The sequence below is a fragment of the Selaginella moellendorffii genome, unplaced genomic scaffold (genome assembly GCF_000143415.4).
Source record: "Selaginella moellendorffii unplaced genomic scaffold, v1.0 SELMOscaffold_31, whole genome shotgun sequence".
Lineage (NCBI taxonomy): Eukaryota > Viridiplantae > Streptophyta > Lycopodiopsida > Selaginellales > Selaginellaceae > Selaginella > Selaginella moellendorffii.
The window spans coordinates 268,890-282,388 of record NW_003314292.1 but is presented as its reverse complement, the minus strand read 5'-3'; the positions used below and the strand labels follow the sequence as shown (position 1 = coordinate 282,388).

The 13,499-nt window shown below is 52.3% G+C and overlaps 6 protein-coding genes across 7 annotated transcripts; 2 read left to right on the top strand and 4 right to left on the bottom strand.

Moving 5' to 3' along the window:
* Positions 1 to 22: 22 nt before the first annotated feature.
* LOC9649370 (NEP1-interacting protein-like 2) lies at positions 23 to 2,196 on the bottom strand. Of its 2 annotated transcripts, none has more exons than XM_002976441.2 (5): positions 1,602 to 2,196; positions 1,344 to 1,522; positions 892 to 975; positions 573 to 743; positions 23 to 273 (listed from the first exon to the last, which is right to left on the bottom strand). In XM_002976441.2, exons 1-5 carry the CDS (start codon positions 1,867 to 1,869, stop codon positions 151 to 153), a joined length of 825 nt encoding a protein of 274 aa, XP_002976487.2. In that variant the 5' UTR covers positions 1,870 to 2,196; the 3' UTR covers positions 23 to 150. The 2 variants fall into 2 exon arrangements, with proteins under 2 accessions (XP_002976487.2, XP_024537312.1); XM_024681544.1 differs by having other exon boundaries at positions 928 to 975.
* A 2,190-nt stretch (positions 2,197 to 4,386) lies between these two features.
* On the bottom strand, positions 4,387 to 5,498 carry LOC9649369 (protein WHAT'S THIS FACTOR 1 homolog). Its single transcript, XM_024681605.1, has one exon. It carries the CDS (start codon positions 5,469 to 5,471, stop codon positions 4,401 to 4,403), a length of 1,071 nt encoding a protein of 356 aa, XP_024537373.1. The 5' UTR covers positions 5,472 to 5,498; the 3' UTR covers positions 4,387 to 4,400.
* Positions 5,494 to 6,708, bottom strand: LOC112348660 (protein WHAT'S THIS FACTOR 1-like). Its single transcript, XM_024681604.1, has one exon. It carries the CDS (start codon positions 6,686 to 6,688, stop codon positions 5,507 to 5,509), a length of 1,182 nt encoding a protein of 393 aa, XP_024537372.1. The 5' UTR covers positions 6,689 to 6,708; the 3' UTR covers positions 5,494 to 5,506.
* A 99-nt stretch (positions 6,709 to 6,807) lies between these two features.
* LOC112348659 (putative pentatricopeptide repeat-containing protein At3g01580) lies at positions 6,808 to 9,052 on the top strand. Its single transcript, XM_024681603.1, has 2 exons — positions 6,808 to 8,411; positions 8,478 to 9,052. The coding sequence occupies exons 1-2, from the start codon at positions 6,841 to 6,843 to the stop codon at positions 9,040 to 9,042; spliced, it is 2,136 nt and encodes a 711-aa protein (XP_024537371.1). The 5' UTR covers positions 6,808 to 6,840; the 3' UTR covers positions 9,043 to 9,052.
* A 141-nt stretch (positions 9,053 to 9,193) lies between these two features.
* LOC9649368 (uncharacterized protein YMR315W) lies at positions 9,194 to 10,812 on the top strand. The gene is made up of 11 exons (XM_002976585.2): positions 9,194 to 9,313; positions 9,368 to 9,508; positions 9,571 to 9,619; positions 9,670 to 9,794; positions 9,852 to 9,965; positions 10,013 to 10,063; positions 10,135 to 10,223; positions 10,284 to 10,344; positions 10,399 to 10,476; positions 10,527 to 10,622; positions 10,680 to 10,812. The coding sequence occupies exons 1-11, from the start codon at positions 9,194 to 9,196 to the stop codon at positions 10,779 to 10,781; spliced, it is 1,026 nt and encodes a 341-aa protein (XP_002976631.1). The 3' UTR covers positions 10,782 to 10,812.
* A 54-nt stretch (positions 10,813 to 10,866) lies between these two features.
* LOC112348625 (pentatricopeptide repeat-containing protein At4g02750-like) lies at positions 10,867 to 13,262 on the bottom strand. Its single transcript, XM_024681490.1, has 4 exons — positions 13,205 to 13,262; positions 13,009 to 13,156; positions 12,887 to 12,955; positions 10,867 to 12,826 (listed from the first exon to the last, which is right to left on the bottom strand). The coding sequence occupies exons 2-4, from the start codon at positions 13,068 to 13,070 to the stop codon at positions 10,933 to 10,935; spliced, it is 2,025 nt and encodes a 674-aa protein (XP_024537258.1). The 5' UTR covers positions 13,071 to 13,156; positions 13,205 to 13,262; the 3' UTR covers positions 10,867 to 10,932.
* Between the last annotated feature and the right edge of the window lie 237 nt (positions 13,263 to 13,499).

The following is a 13,499-nucleotide window of genomic DNA, read 5'->3' as shown; positions in this document are numbered from 1 at the left end:
TTGGAGGGAATCAAGACCATGATTAGACTAACAATGCTTTAATTAAACGCATCCGGCCATCGCGATAGCACTGGAATACACAAAAAAATCCCTGCGGAGGAATGAAACTATGTACAGTTGGGTCAGGGCATATTCTGGGAGCGCATCCCGTCAGATTCCCTGCCGACACACAGGACAAGAGCCATGTCTCGCCAGCCATTTATCGACACAGTCCATATGGTACGTGTGTTGGCAGTGTGGCAAACACCTCGCAATCTCCCCACCTTGAAGCTCCTAGAGTTTTTTTTTTCCCCAACAGAGCAGCGAAAAAAGAGCACAAAAGTTCGAGCTTTAGTGGTCGATCCATCGATTCAAACAGACGCCAGGCACGAACAATCAGTCGATCACTCCAACTCAAGCAGCGACTTAAATGATCCCCGGAGTGACAGACCCACCAGCATTGAATGCACGAAACACAAGAAACCATGGCGAAGAAAAGGAAAGCGAGCAAGCAAGCATGGCTCTGCACTCTATCTCTGCGATAGTAAATTCTGCGAAAGCGAAAGGAGATATCGGGATAGGCGTGCGCTTACTTGTAAGCATATCGCGCAGCACACAAAGTCGCCGAAGCCATCCACACAGTTCTCGGTGGTCACCGTGTGCCATGGGAGCTCCTTGAGACAAGCCTCGGACGCTCCTTTGGTCCCTTCGGCGGGGCCAAACATGTCGTACAGCTCGTCGTAAGTCATGTCGTCAATGTTCACCTGGAATTTGCTTGAGTTAGCCACGGCAGAAAGCAATCCAAAAGTTCCTGATGATCTGAGATCTATCTATCTATAGCTATTGCTACTTTTCTCCTCGGAAAAAAGAGAAGAATTTTTTTTTCTCTCTGGAAAAAAAAGCACAAAAAACCTGCCAATGGTGTGCAGTCAATAATGCTGGGCCAACCTGATCGTGCATGAACCTGCCGTTTAAGACGTCCTCCACAAACTCTGCCTACAAGCGCACAAAAGGACGTAACACCCGAGAAGTGAAAAGAGAAGAAACAAGAAACGCAAGGAGACGAGCAAAGATCACACCTTTATCCAAACTTGTGCGAAAGATATCGCAGCAAGCAACGAACGAAAACGACGACAGGAAAGCTAGCTGGAAGGCAAAAGCGAGCGAGCAAAAGCGAGCAAGCAAAGCAGCAAAACCAAAACTTTAAACTTGCCCGAGCAATCCAAGCAAAGAACATAACGATATCCCAGCCAGGAAGAATGCATGAGTTTCCTTTCACGATCGGATGAAATGCAAGCCCAGACCACACGTGAGATTTCCAAAAGAGAAGCCAAGAGAAATAAACGAGTGGAAGAAAGACTCACCAGTGACGCCCTGGATCGTGAACCGGATCGCTCAGAGTGCCAGTAAGCACGAGAAGCCTCGAGAAACTCCACCGAGAGCACGGCTCCAGCGACGGCCCCAAGCCCAGCTCCACGAATCAGCCCACTATCAGTCGCCCGCCCCGCCACAGCGCCAGTCACTGCTCCAGTGAGAGCTCCCACTGAAGAGAAACAAACAAAAAATCAAACACAATTGGATCTTAAGTCGATCGATCAAAAATTTTACGTTCTAAGACTTACCTATGGCGAACATCCCCGTGAGCGCTCCCGAGAGAGCCCCCGCGACGAGGCGAGGGACGCTACACACGGAGAAGCCATTCGACCTCTCCGGCGTGGAGGAGGCGGCGGTGGAAGCAGCATCGGCGGCCGCGCTCGTCGATGCCCTGTAGAGATCTCCAAAGTAGTGCATTCCCTGCGTCGTCCGGAGCTGGGCGCACATAGCACACACGCGCTGGACCGCCGCATTGTGGAACGTACACGAATCGCACACCCATAGCCCTTGCTCCATCGATTCTCCCGAAATCCCACCCCTCTCGCCGCGCGCTTGCTCGACCTAGCCTAGAACAAGGGAAAAATGCCAAGAAATATCGATCCACGCGCTCTTCGCCGACGGCCTCGAAATATCTGCAATGCGCCACGAGTTTCGCCACTCCCGGCAGACAATCGGGGAAGAAATTCGCTAGCGCCGCTAGAATCTCTCGCGCTGGAGCGCCTACTTGAGGAGGAATCTGGGGAAAAGGGAGGAATCGATCAAAGAACGGCTAGTAGCTACTACGGCGCCAAAGCAGCGGAAGAAACGGAGAAGAGGAACTCTATGCTCTCTTGCTGTGCGGTAATATGCCCAATCGTATATTCTCTGCCAGGGGATATTCTTTAGAATATTATCGGTAACAGAGTAAAACCTTTGGGTGCCCTAAGGGTTTATGGCATGGAATGGCGCCGAGAGGTATGGGAGAATGCAGCGCCTAGGCGCGCGGAGGCTCCTCCTGCCATGCCCTAGATCGCTGCGAGATGGAGCTCCGTCGCCTCCCCGTCCAGCATTTTCGCCCGGGGATCGCCTGCTACACGGCTGCGCTGGAATATTTCCAGGGTCTGGAGCAGCAAGATCGATTCGGGATGGATCGCCATTGCCTCTTCGAACGATCTTCTCGTCGCAAAATCGTCGGCTACACTGCTGCGGTCGAGTATTTCCATGTGCTGGGGCCGCGAGATTGCTTGTGCCCCAGATATTTCCCACTGTCTCGAGCACTCCGTGGAGAATCCAAAAGAGATTCATGGGAGGAGCAAAGAAGAGCATGGCAAGGGCCAGGAAGAACTTCGCCAAGAAGGTCAGAAAGCAGATCCGAGCTAAGCAGCTCAGCCAGAGGCCAAAGATTGCAGCTCTGGACGTCCATCTCCGGCGGGAGACGAGAATGCGAATGGTATGGAACGTGAAGCTCATTCTAGCGTCCAGAGATGGGCATGTGATACCGTCCACGGAGTTTACTAGGCTAGCCAGAGACCTCGGCTTTCCAAAGGCCAAGCTCTTTGCGGATTTCGTCAATAGCTTCCCAGGAGTTTTTAAGATCTCCAGCGACCAGGAGGACAGGCGAGTAAGATGGCTCGAGTTTACAGAGAAGGCGGAGCTCCTGATCGACCAGGAAGAAAAAGTTATGAGGGAATACCACGAGCCTCTCATCGTCCGGAACCTGAGGAAGATCTTGATGATGGTGCCCGCGCATCGAGTTCTTCTCACGAAGCTCTCTCACATACGATCGAGCTTGTGGATGCCTGACAACTTTAAGACGGCCATCCTGCCAAAGTATCCGCAGTACTTTACGGTCACCGGAGCTTACTTGGAGCTAGCAGCATACGATAAAGCTCTCGCTGTTACCACCAGAGAGCTCAACCAAAGGATGAAAGGTGGCGGCAAGGCTGGAGATCGTGACAAGTACAGCTTCAGGATCTGCGTTGAGCCACACACCGTTCTCCACCGTAGCATTCTGAAGAGGATCTTGAGCTTCCAGCGGCTTCCGTTCCCAAGCCCCTACGAGGCTGTCGCCGAGCTCGACCTCCGGTCCATGGAAGGACAGAAGCGTGTGGTTGCCATCTTTCACGAGTTCCTCAGCTTGACAGTCGAGAAGAAAGCGTACGTAGATCACGTCGGGTTCTTCACTCGTGATCTTGGTCTTCCCCAGAAGCTGGAAGACATGCTCTGCCGCTTCCCTCACATCTTCTACGTGAGCATGAGGGGCGATCGGCACGTCGTCTTCCTCAAGGAGTACTACCGGAAGGGCCAACTTATTGAGAAGCATCCTCTCTTCACCATCAAGCAAGAGTTTGGCAGGCTTATGGACTTCAGGGTGTTCAGGGAGAGCCGTCCGAGGGAAGTGAGAGGCATCTGTGCGGAAAGCTTTGTCGCGCCACGGCAGCCAGTGTCGGAAACTGGTTGGAGCTTCCCATTTCCTCCGGCTCCGCAAGGATGCGCTCTACAAACTCGTCAAGGAGACGTGTCACAGGCTAAAGTTGCCGAGGTGGTCGAAGCAGCAACAGTAGTGGATCCTGTCAAGGGAGCAAATGCACCGCTGACGAATGGTGCCAATCCTCGTTCTCGAGCTGTCATCCTGAAGAAGCTCGGACTTTTCAGTGACGACGAGAAATCCGACGAAGAAGGAAGACAATCGGTAGCGCCTGCAACAGCTGTTGAAGATAGAGTACCAGATTCAGAGATATTTTTGCAACTGGGCTTCGATGACGAGGATGAAAGTCCGAAAGATGTTTCTGTAACACCTGGAAAGCAGCCAAGTCTGGGAGCGAAGCTGGGATTTTGTAGCGATGACGAAAACTCTGACGACGAAAGGCGACAAGTCAGTATCGGTGGAGGAGGTGGTGGTGATTCCTGGAGCTGGAAGGCACTTCAGCCCAGTCCGCAGGAGGAGCCGCCGCTGGAACGAAAGAGGAAGAAGCGCGTGTCCAAACCATTCTGGGAGAAGAAACCATTCGACGGTTTCAACGATCCATTCTTCTAAGCAGCTCGAGAGGCGAACAACGATTTTTTTCTCAGCTGGTCTCGTCAAGGACCGGTTGGCGCTGCATGAGGATCAGGTACCTGTCGCGGATGAAATCCTCGGGACCTTTGAACTTGAGCTCGTTCTGGAAGAAGGCCTCTCTCAAGAAAACCAGTGGAGGCTCGACGGCACCGCTCACGTAAAAAATGCCGGGGTGTCTCACCAGATACGAGCAGAACGTCTTCGGCAAATTCATCTCGGCCCTCAACAGCGTCAGCTTGGAGAGAGCAATCCTCTTCCTCGGTAGCAGGCTGAGCACCTCGTGAACGACACCGATGTGTCTCTTCTCGACAACCGGGGATCCTTTGCTGACGTTCGGCTTCTGCCAAGGCTCGTAAGGGGACCGAAACTCCAACCTCTGGAAGGTTTTGGAGCCTCGACGCCGGGGACGCTCGACCAGATGAAAGCCCGTCTTTGGGAAGGCCCGGCTAAACAGCAACGTCTTCTCTCTGCTCGTCACCGTGAGATCCTGGTCCCAAGACGCAAGCTTGAGCACCGGACCCCGGTTGGTCTCTCTCACATTGAAAAACTTCGGGTACCTGTGGACCAGGCCGGTGTCCAAGTCTCGAGGAAGGCCAAAGTCGGCCGCCAGCCACGAAATCTTGGTGAGTGATATCTCCTGCTCTACAGCCATCATCAGCAGCTTCCTGACGATGTTTACTGACAGGAGCTCGTCCCGCGACTTGATCACTCGGAGCTCGTCCCTGTAAAGCTTGTCCATCTCGGGAGTAAGGTCGATGTACTTGGTTCCCGAGATGAACTTGCCGAGGCCGTCCTGCTCGTCGTGAACCTGGAACACGCCCGGGTACTTGGTGGCAACTCCCAGTAGCGTATCTCGGTTAGTGTCCCGCTTCTTCAGCATGAGAACTTGGGCTTCCTGCTCGGCAACCAGGCTTACAAGCTGCTTCACGGCCTCGATCCGGCGGTCCTCGAGAGCCACTTGATCCAGTACCTTGACTCGATGGGTGGGCGGGATGAGAAACTCGACCGCATTCTCCTCGACGGTTTGCATCAAGGACCCAGTTCGAAGAAACCTCTGCGCCGCCACTCTCAACGGGGACATCTTTCCAGGATCCAGGAGGAGGAGAACTTACCGCCCTACAAGTCCCGGAGGTTACCAAGAAAACCCACGAAGAAATCGTCGATATCTTCCTTGTCCTCGTCGGCGATCTCCAGCGTCACTGTCCGAGGTGGTCCGCCGAGCTCTCTCTCGTAGACGGTCTCCATGAGGCGGAGGAGGTCGTCCCTGGCAGCGGACAGCCGGTTGGGGACTCTCAGCCTGGATCGGTCGAAGCCTTCGCGGAGAAAGATGGTGTTGTTCTCGGGAATGACTTTGGAGACGTAGAAGATCCAGGGGTAGAGGCCGACGAGATGCAAGTACTTTGCCGGCAGCTGGAGCTCCTTTTGGATGAGATTCAAGCGACCAACGACGGCCTTCTTCATCGGCATCAAGCTCAGGAGTTCGTGCAGCACTGCCAGCGCTCGCTTCTCGGCCTCGAGGCTCTTCCACTCGATCCTCCCGGGGTCCTCGTATGGCGAGAAGAATGGGAGCTCCTGGAAGCGCTGGACGCGGGGGTGGTCGAGCTGCTGGCCCCGAGCATCGACTTGGAAGGCGTGGGGTGCTTGGACCGGTGCCGAGAGCTCGCGAGCGGTCACTGCCAGCCCGGGCTCCCAGCCGACGAGCTCGACGTATCCCAGGCTTTTGGGAGTGGTGGTGGTGGTGGCGGGGATGATCCGGAAGCTCTCCGGGTGCTGGGGGATCAAGCGGCGCTTGAAATCGTCCGGGAGGAAGAGATCGTGCTTGAGATGGCCGAGCTTCTCCATTCCAATGCGGTGGTCGCGCGCCATCATCAGGAGCTTCTTGAGCTTGGCGAGCGATTCCATGTCGTCGTGCTGCGCGATGGCGGCGTGCTCCTGGCGCAAGATCTCCTCGGCCGCGGGCGTGAGCTCCACCCAAAACTCGCCGTCGTCGTCCCTCCGGAATTTAAAGACGAGAGGGAAGCGCGCGGCCACCTCGCGGATGATCTCCTTCTTGCGCCGCTTGGCCTTGGAGCGCGAGAGGTCTTCCAGGCTCATGATGCTCGCGTCGCGCGACTCGAGCACCGCCATCACCTTCCTCACGATGTTGGCCGCCGATTCGCACCTCACGGCCCTGTCCCAGTGCCTGTCGCGCTGGTAGATTGCGTTGGCGCGCTCCTCCCAGGACAGGCGCCGGTTGTCGCGCCGCGAATCTCGCCGCCAGGAGCAGCACCGCGCGAGAATGCGGCGGCGCGGCAGCATCGATCGAGCGATCCCCTGCGCTAGGGTTTCTGGCGGGAATGCTAGAACCCTAACTAAAACCCTGAGGGTTTTAAAATCAAAATTTTAACGTTAGAACCCTAAGGGTGAAAGGTTTTTGGGTTCATGGAGCCCTAAATTTTGAATGGCGATGGATGAGAAAGAGGGCTTGTCTCTCGCGGCTATGGAATCTATGGTGCGCTTACCGAGATCCAGGATTCACGGCGCTAGAGCCAGCGGAGGTATCTCTCGTGGTTTCGGCGCTCAAGGGCTGCGGCGCCTCCAAGGAGCTCGAATTGGGTAAGAGGATCCACAGCGATGCTGCCAGGGATGGCTGCTTGGCGGAGGATTCTATCTTCGTGGCAAACAGCGCCAGTCACATGTATGGCAAATGCGGCGCCTTGCTGGACGCGATCGCCGCGTTTGAGAGAATGCCGGTCCACAGTGCCGCGTCTTGGAATTCTCTCATCGTCGGTTACACGGAGAATGGTCGCCCCGGGCTCGCGCTGGAGCTCTTCTTTCGGATGGTAGAAGGCGATCGTCTCTCCGGGAGCTCAGAAGGACGGTGTGATGCTCGGACTTTGGTTGCGGCGGCCATGGCTTGCTCGAGCTTGGCCGTAAGAGAAGAAGAAGCACACCAACATGGCGGTGACAGGATCGTTAAAGATACGAGCCTAGCTTTAGCCGTGAAAATCGAGAGTTTTGCTCTTCTCGATCACCGAAATACTTTCGTGGCAAACTCTTTCGTGGATATGTTTGCCAAGTGTGAGAGCTTGGTGGACGCTTTTAGGATCTTCGAGGGGATGGAGCAGCAGGGCAGGGACGTGGTTTCTTGGACTGCTTTGATCATGGGGTGTGTAGAGAATGGGAGAAGCGAGCTAGCTCTGGAGCTTTTCTCTCGGATGCTTGACAGTTCTTCTTGTGCTCGGCCGAATGCTCGAACTTATGTCGCGGTGATCAAGGCCTGTGCAAGCTTGGCAGCCGGAGAAGATGGCACAAAACTTTCTGGAAAGATAGTCAAAGTCGAGAGTCTAGCAAGAGGAAGAGCGATTCACTCACAGGCAGAGAAAGGTGGCTGGAGCTCCGACTTGTACGTTTCCACTGCGCTGCTCGAGCTCTACGCCTTCTGCGGGAGTCTCCGAGATGCCGAGAAGGTTTTCGAGAAGATGGCCGTCCGGGACGTCGTAGCTTGGAACTCTTTGCTCTTCGGCTACGTTGAGAATGGAGAGGCAGAGCGAGCTCTCTCGGCTTTCTCTCGCATGACAAGCCTTGGCGAAGAACCCGACTCGCGATCGTTTGTTGCTGCTCTCATGGCGTGCTCGTGCCTGGCAGCCAACGAAAGAGGCGTCCAAGACAGTGGGAAGCTCGTGAAGCTTGGATGCCTTGAGAAAGCCATGGCGCTACACTCTCAAGCCAGTAGCACTGGAGCCGAGAAGGATCTGTTCGTCGCCAACACGTTCGTCCACTTGTACGCAAAGTGTGGAAGCATGGAGGACTGTCGGAGGGTTTTCCAGGGGATGGAGCAGCACAGCGTCGTCTCGTGGAACTCTCTCATCCTTGGCTACGTCGAGGCGGGCGAGACCTCGCTGGCTCTGGAAACTTACGTTGAGCTGAGGAGGCAGGGCCGAGTTTTTCCCAATCCCCGGACTTTCGTGGCTGCCTTGATGGCTTGCGGAGCTCTGGCTGCGTTGTGCTCCGGGAGAAGAATCCACGGCGAGCTCTCCAGGTACGGTTTTGACGAGTTTTACAGCGACGAGTTCGTGGCCAATGTTTTGGTGGATTTCTATGGCAGATGTGGCTGCTGCGTCGATGCGAAACACATATTTGATGCCTCGAGCAGCAGGAAATCGAGTCTAGTCGCGTGGAGCTCGCTGATATTGGGATACAGCCTGCACGGAAACGCGGAGATGGTGTTAGAACTGTTCCAAGCGATGCAAGTCGAGAGAGTGTTACCAGATGGTATGGTTTTCTCGTCGGTTCTTGGAGCTTGCAGCCACGCAGGGCTGGTCGAGGAAGGGAAGAAGCTCTTCGGGGTGATGAAGTCCAGATATGGAGTGGAGCCTGACGTGGATCACTACGTTTGCCTGGTGGATCTTGTTGGAAGAGCTGGTTTTGTGGAAGAGGCCATGGCGGTGGTGAGAGCTATGCCGTGTGGTCCAACTCCGATGGCTTGGATCACCATTCTAGGTGCTTGTATGAAGTGGAAGAACTTGGAGCTGGGATTGATCGCTTTCAAGTCTCTAGCCGAATCGAGTGATGAGGAAGATGACTTAGCAGCTGCGTGCGTGTTGATGCAAAACATCTTTGCTTGTATATGTTCTAATGCCGGTGACAGAATTTTACCACCTTGCACTTGAATAATCATGATTTCTTCACCCAAACCTGGAAAAATCGATATATATATATATATATACTGTGATTAACGGAAAATAACTCCTTTTAATTAAGAGCGTATAATGGTTGTTTTTCTAATATAAATAGAGGGGAGTCTCTTCCTTTTTCACAGCGATGGCACCTAGTTTAGCCCTAATAGGGGTTGGAAATTTTGCACAGAAGCAGTATTTCCCTCTCTTCTCCACCAAGCTTACAGATGTAGTCTCACTCAAGGCGCTGTGGAGTCGCTCACAGGTACTAGGCTATTTTTCCCAGGATCCTTGCATGATAAATCTCTCATTTTTCTAGGAATCTGCGGAGCGATCAGTGTCCTTGATCAAGGATTGTGTTCCAGGAGTTCAGCCAAAGTGGGGTCAACAGGGCCTAGATGACATTCTCAGTGATGATACCATCCTTGCAGTAGCGATTGTTCTTCAGCCACAAGTGCAGGTATATGCAATTGCCTGTAATAATATCAGACAGAACTTCTAACCATTTTATTTTGATGTTAGGGAGAGTTTGTGATGCAGGCACTCAAGGCAGGAAAACATGTTATTCAAGGTACAAGCTTACCATGTTTATTATGATCTGGCTAACGCATGAAGCTACAGAAAAGCCTATAGCTCCAAGTACTCAACAAGCTCAGGGTTTGACAAGTTTCTATGAAAGTTTGGGCACCATGAGACCTGTGTGGGCAATAGCTGAAAACTACAGATTTGAGCGCGCACTTGTGGAGGTAATTAATATTGCTCAGAAAAATAAAATATATTCTAAGAATTTTTTGTTTTCACAGGCTCACAAGTTGGCGAAGGACATAGGACACATGGTGGCGGTGGAAGTAACGGTTGAAAGTCCAATGAACATCTCACGGTCATCATTTTCAAGCATTTGGCGAAGAGAGCTCAAGGTAAATGATATAATTAATCTATCACGGTGTTTCGATAAAAATTACAGGGTGGATATGTTTTGGATGGAGCTGTTCACCAAATTGCAGGGCTTCGAGTGGTAATATTTGCATTTTTTCTAAAGAAAAAGAAAAACAAACCCGTTCTTACGTTCATACTTTTCTGTTTCAGATCACTGGTTCCGAAGTAAAATCTGTTTCAGCAATCTGCCGCCATGTAGATGAAGCATTACCTCCTCCAGACAATGTGTCTGCTTTGTTGTAAGTTTTCTTATTCTCTTGAATTGTTTTGGCTGCTAAATCGAAGTCTTACGTTTGCAGTGAGCTGGAAAACGGGTGTGCCGGGACTTTGATGATTTCGTTTTCCTGTACAACTAAGAAGGTATGTTCTGTTTTGCTCAGAGAATTTTATAGATGATGAACCTTGGAAATTTAGATGAGCTGGAAAATTGTTGGAACAAAAGGTACAGTTGAAGTCGATCAAGATACTCAAGATGGTCAGCCAGGCTTTATGGTGAGCGATATTCAAATCCAAATTCTCCATCAAATACTAACCTAATACAGGTGTCGCATGCTACTTCGGTGGGTAAAAACTCAATTTTTTATCCTTGCTGTGGAGTTGAGGAAGAATTGAGATCATTCATTCACGACCTTTCACAGGTATTATTGGTACCATTGAAATGTTGTCTATGTATATATACTAAATAGTTTATGCAGGGAGGAGAAGCTGATAAGCGCAGTAGTCCTGGAGAAGCTTTTATTGATGTTGCTGTCATTGAAGCCATCCTCAACTCAAATGGCAATGCCATTCATGTCTGATGAGCTTATAAAAGTATCATAATTTCATTTTTGCCCCGAGCCCTGTAAGCTGTTCATATTTTCCAAATAGTGTGAGCTTCAGATGTTGAAGATGAAATAGACAATGTTAGTTATTTCCAAAGAAGAGTAACAAAAAAGATTACGAAGTGCATTACTGGATGTTCACGAATTGCCGCTGCTTGAGGGTGTTGGATAGAAGAACGTAGGAAGAAGCAGTAGCAGCAGTAGCCTTGTTTTCCTCCACGCTCCCAAGGGCTTGTAAACTAGCAGTGGTATCTCCGCGGCTTCCACAAGCTCGGAGAAAGGCCGTGCGCTCGCACTCGTCCGGCACGTAAGGCATACTGTCGATGAGCTCCTCCACACTTTCCACATATCCGGCCCGTCCCAGCAGATCAATCATACAGCAGTAGTGCTGCTTGGCCGGTTTCAAGCCGTAGTCCCTGGCCATGGACTGGAAAAGCTGCCATCCAGTGTAAACTTCCCCGAGGTGGCAGCACGCAACCAGGATGCACACGAAAGATATCTCGTCCCCTGCGTCGCCACTCAGCGCAATCGTGTAGAACATCTCCATGGCGCCACTGGAGCTCTCCCCGCTGCTCGCACAGGCCGCCAGGACCGCGTTCCACGACACCGTGTTCCGCTGCTCCGGAATCCCTTCAAACACCTCTCGAGCTTTCCCCGGATGCCCGTTCCGAGCGTAAGCCGCCAGCATCGCGTTCCACGAGGAGAGGTTCCTGTCCGTCATCGCGCTGAAAACTTGCTTGGCTTCCTCAAGCTGGCCGTTCTTCTCGTAGGCCGAGAGCATGGCTGTCCAGCTACAGACATTCCTCACTCCCATGGCGTCGAAAACCTGCTTGGCTTCCCGGACGTGACCATTCTGCGCGTAGGCCGAGAGCATGGCTGTCCAGGAAACGACGTTCCGCTCCTTCATGAGATCGAAGACGTGTCTCGCGTTCTCGAGCTCGCCAGCTTCCGAGTAAGCACTCAGCATCGCCGTACAGGACACCAAGTTCCACTCGCGCATGCTGTCTAAGAGTTTCTTGGCCGACTGTATCTCCCCGTTCTCAGCGAATGCACACAGCATGGTGTTCCACGAGACCACGTCCCGCTGCGGCATTCTGTCAAACACCATCTTGGCCTCTTGGAGCTCGCAGCCGCGGGAGAGTGCCGAGAGCATCGCGTTCCACGAGACCAAATTGCGGACCCGCATAGCGTCGAAAACTCTTCGAGCTTCTTCTATATCCCCGCGCTGAGCATACCCGGACAGCATCACGTTCCACGATATCATGTTTCGTTCTTGCATCCGATCAAACACCTGCCTTGCACCCTCCAAGTCGTTCTCGTGAGCATAAGCCACCAGCATTGCGTTCCAGGATACCAAGTCGAGCTCTGGCATCCTGGAAAACAAAGTCCGGGCCTCGTGAAAACGGCTGTTCTCTGCGTATGCAGTCAGCATAGTAGTGAAGGAAACCAAGTCTCGCTCTGGCATTCTCTCGAAGTATTTCTTCGCGTCTTCTACGTGGCCTTTCTCAGCATGAGCAGTAACCATTGTCGTCCATGAAACCACATCCCTCTCTGGAGCAATCTGAAACAGCAGCTTCGCCTCGACCAAGTGTCCTTTCCTGGCATAGCCAGCGAGCATAGCGTTCCAGGTCACCAAGTTCCTCTCTTTCATGTCGTCAAACACTCGCTTTGCCTCGTCAGTTTGCCCGCTCCGGGCATAAGCGACCAGCATAGTAGTGCAAGCCACCGAGTTCCGCTGTGGCATTCCTTGGAACAGTGCTCTGGCCTCCTCCAGATGTCCATTTCGGGCATAAGCAGAGAGCATAGAGACCCATGAGATGATGTCCTTGTCGCAGATGCCATCGAACACCGAGCGTGCATGTAACAGATCCCCGCACTTCGCATAAGTCTGTAGAAGAATGTTGGAGAGCTGAATGTCTTTGCTGGGAGAATATATGGCACCTGCTGTGGAGCACCTTATCACTTTTAGTTGATCCACTGACATAATTGAGCTTCCCTCAGCATGATCAATGTGGTCTCCCCTGGCGCGTTTTGTGCAAAACACAAGTGAGCATTAGCTAAAGTGATAAAACTTGGTTTACCTTCGGTAGTGCGCGACGACATAATGCTTACGTAAAGTAATATCAGAAGCACTACGGCATTGCAGGCTGCTGCAACAACAACAACAGCTATTTCAAGTCATGAGGACCCACGAAGAGCAAACCGCGCTGTAAAGTTGTGGTATGGCTGCCGCTCACACTGGGAGTGATACCGACAGAAAGCCATGGCTCACGTTTTGACATGTGAAACCTGCGGCTATTCAATTCTGGGGCATTCTCGGTGGACTTGCGTGTCGGGCACTGACCACAGAGCTATAATTCTCAGCGTTAGAAAAAAGAAGTGCATCGAGAATAACAGACCTCTTACAGAAAAGTCCAAACACTCCACTCCGCTCCGCTCACACTGGGAAAGACGTGCCCGTGATCGTTTAAACCATGTGTTGTGAAGAGCACTAGCCACTAAAATACGTTTCAGCAACTGTAAGCTGGCAGGGACAGAATCCTTTACGAGTAAAATAAGAGCCTGAAAACCACACACAAACACAAACGCGATAAGGCGGCGATTCAATGATGCGGAAAGCGTTAGAACAGTCAAAAAGTGTAGACCAAAGATCCATGAGCATCGAGCACATACCTCCCTCTTTCTCGGTGTTGT

Excerpts from the sequence above, each read along its gene's own strand:
- LOC9649368 (XM_002976585.2), top strand. The coding sequence starts at position 9,194 with ATGGCACCTAGTTTAGCCCTAATAGGGGTTGGAAATTTTGCACAGAAG. Across the intron at positions 10,345-10,398 it reads TTTCCTGTACAACTAAGAAG|ATGAGCTGGAAAATTGTTGG; the intron begins GTATGTTCTGTT and ends TTGGAAATTTAG. Across the intron at positions 10,623-10,679 it reads TCATTCACGACCTTTCACAG|GGAGGAGAAGCTGATAAGCG; the intron begins GTATTATTGGTA and ends TAGTTTATGCAG.
- LOC9649370 (XM_002976441.2), bottom strand. The coding sequence starts at position 1,869 with ATGGAGCAAGGGCTATGGGTGTGCGATTCGTGTACGTTCCACAATGCG. Across the intron at positions 1,523-1,601 it reads CACGGGGATGTTCGCCATAG|TGGGAGCTCTCACTGGAGCA; the intron begins GTAAGTCTTAGA and ends GTTTCTCTTCAG. Across the intron at positions 976-1,343 it reads CACGATCCAGGGCGTCACTG|GCAGAGTTTGTGGAGGACGT; the intron begins GTGAGTCTTTCT and ends GTGCGCTTGTAG.
- LOC112348625 (XM_024681490.1), bottom strand. The coding sequence starts at position 13,070 with ATGGCTTTCTGTCGGTATCACTCCCAGTGTGAGCGGCAGCCATACCAC. Across the intron at positions 12,956-13,008 it reads TACCACAACTTTACAGCGCG|CAGCCTGCAATGCCGTAGTG; the intron begins GTTTGCTCTTCG and ends TTGTTGTTGCAG. Across the intron at positions 12,827-12,886 it reads GTCGTCGCGCACTACCGAAG|GGGAGACCACATTGATCATG; the intron begins GTAAACCAAGTT and ends AAAACGCGCCAG.
- LOC112348659 (XM_024681603.1), top strand. The coding sequence starts at position 6,841 with ATGAGAAAGAGGGCTTGTCTCTCGCGGCTATGGAATCTATGGTGCGCT. Across the intron at positions 8,412-8,477 it reads ATCCACGGCGAGCTCTCCAG|ATGTGGCTGCTGCGTCGATG; the intron begins GTACGGTTTTGA and ends TTTCTATGGCAG.
- LOC112348660 (XM_024681604.1), bottom strand. The coding sequence starts at position 6,688 with ATGCTGCCGCGCCGCCGCATTCTCGCGCGGTGCTGCTCCTGGCGGCGA.
- LOC9649369 (XM_024681605.1), bottom strand. The coding sequence starts at position 5,471 with ATGTCCCCGTTGAGAGTGGCGGCGCAGAGGTTTCTTCGAACTGGGTCC.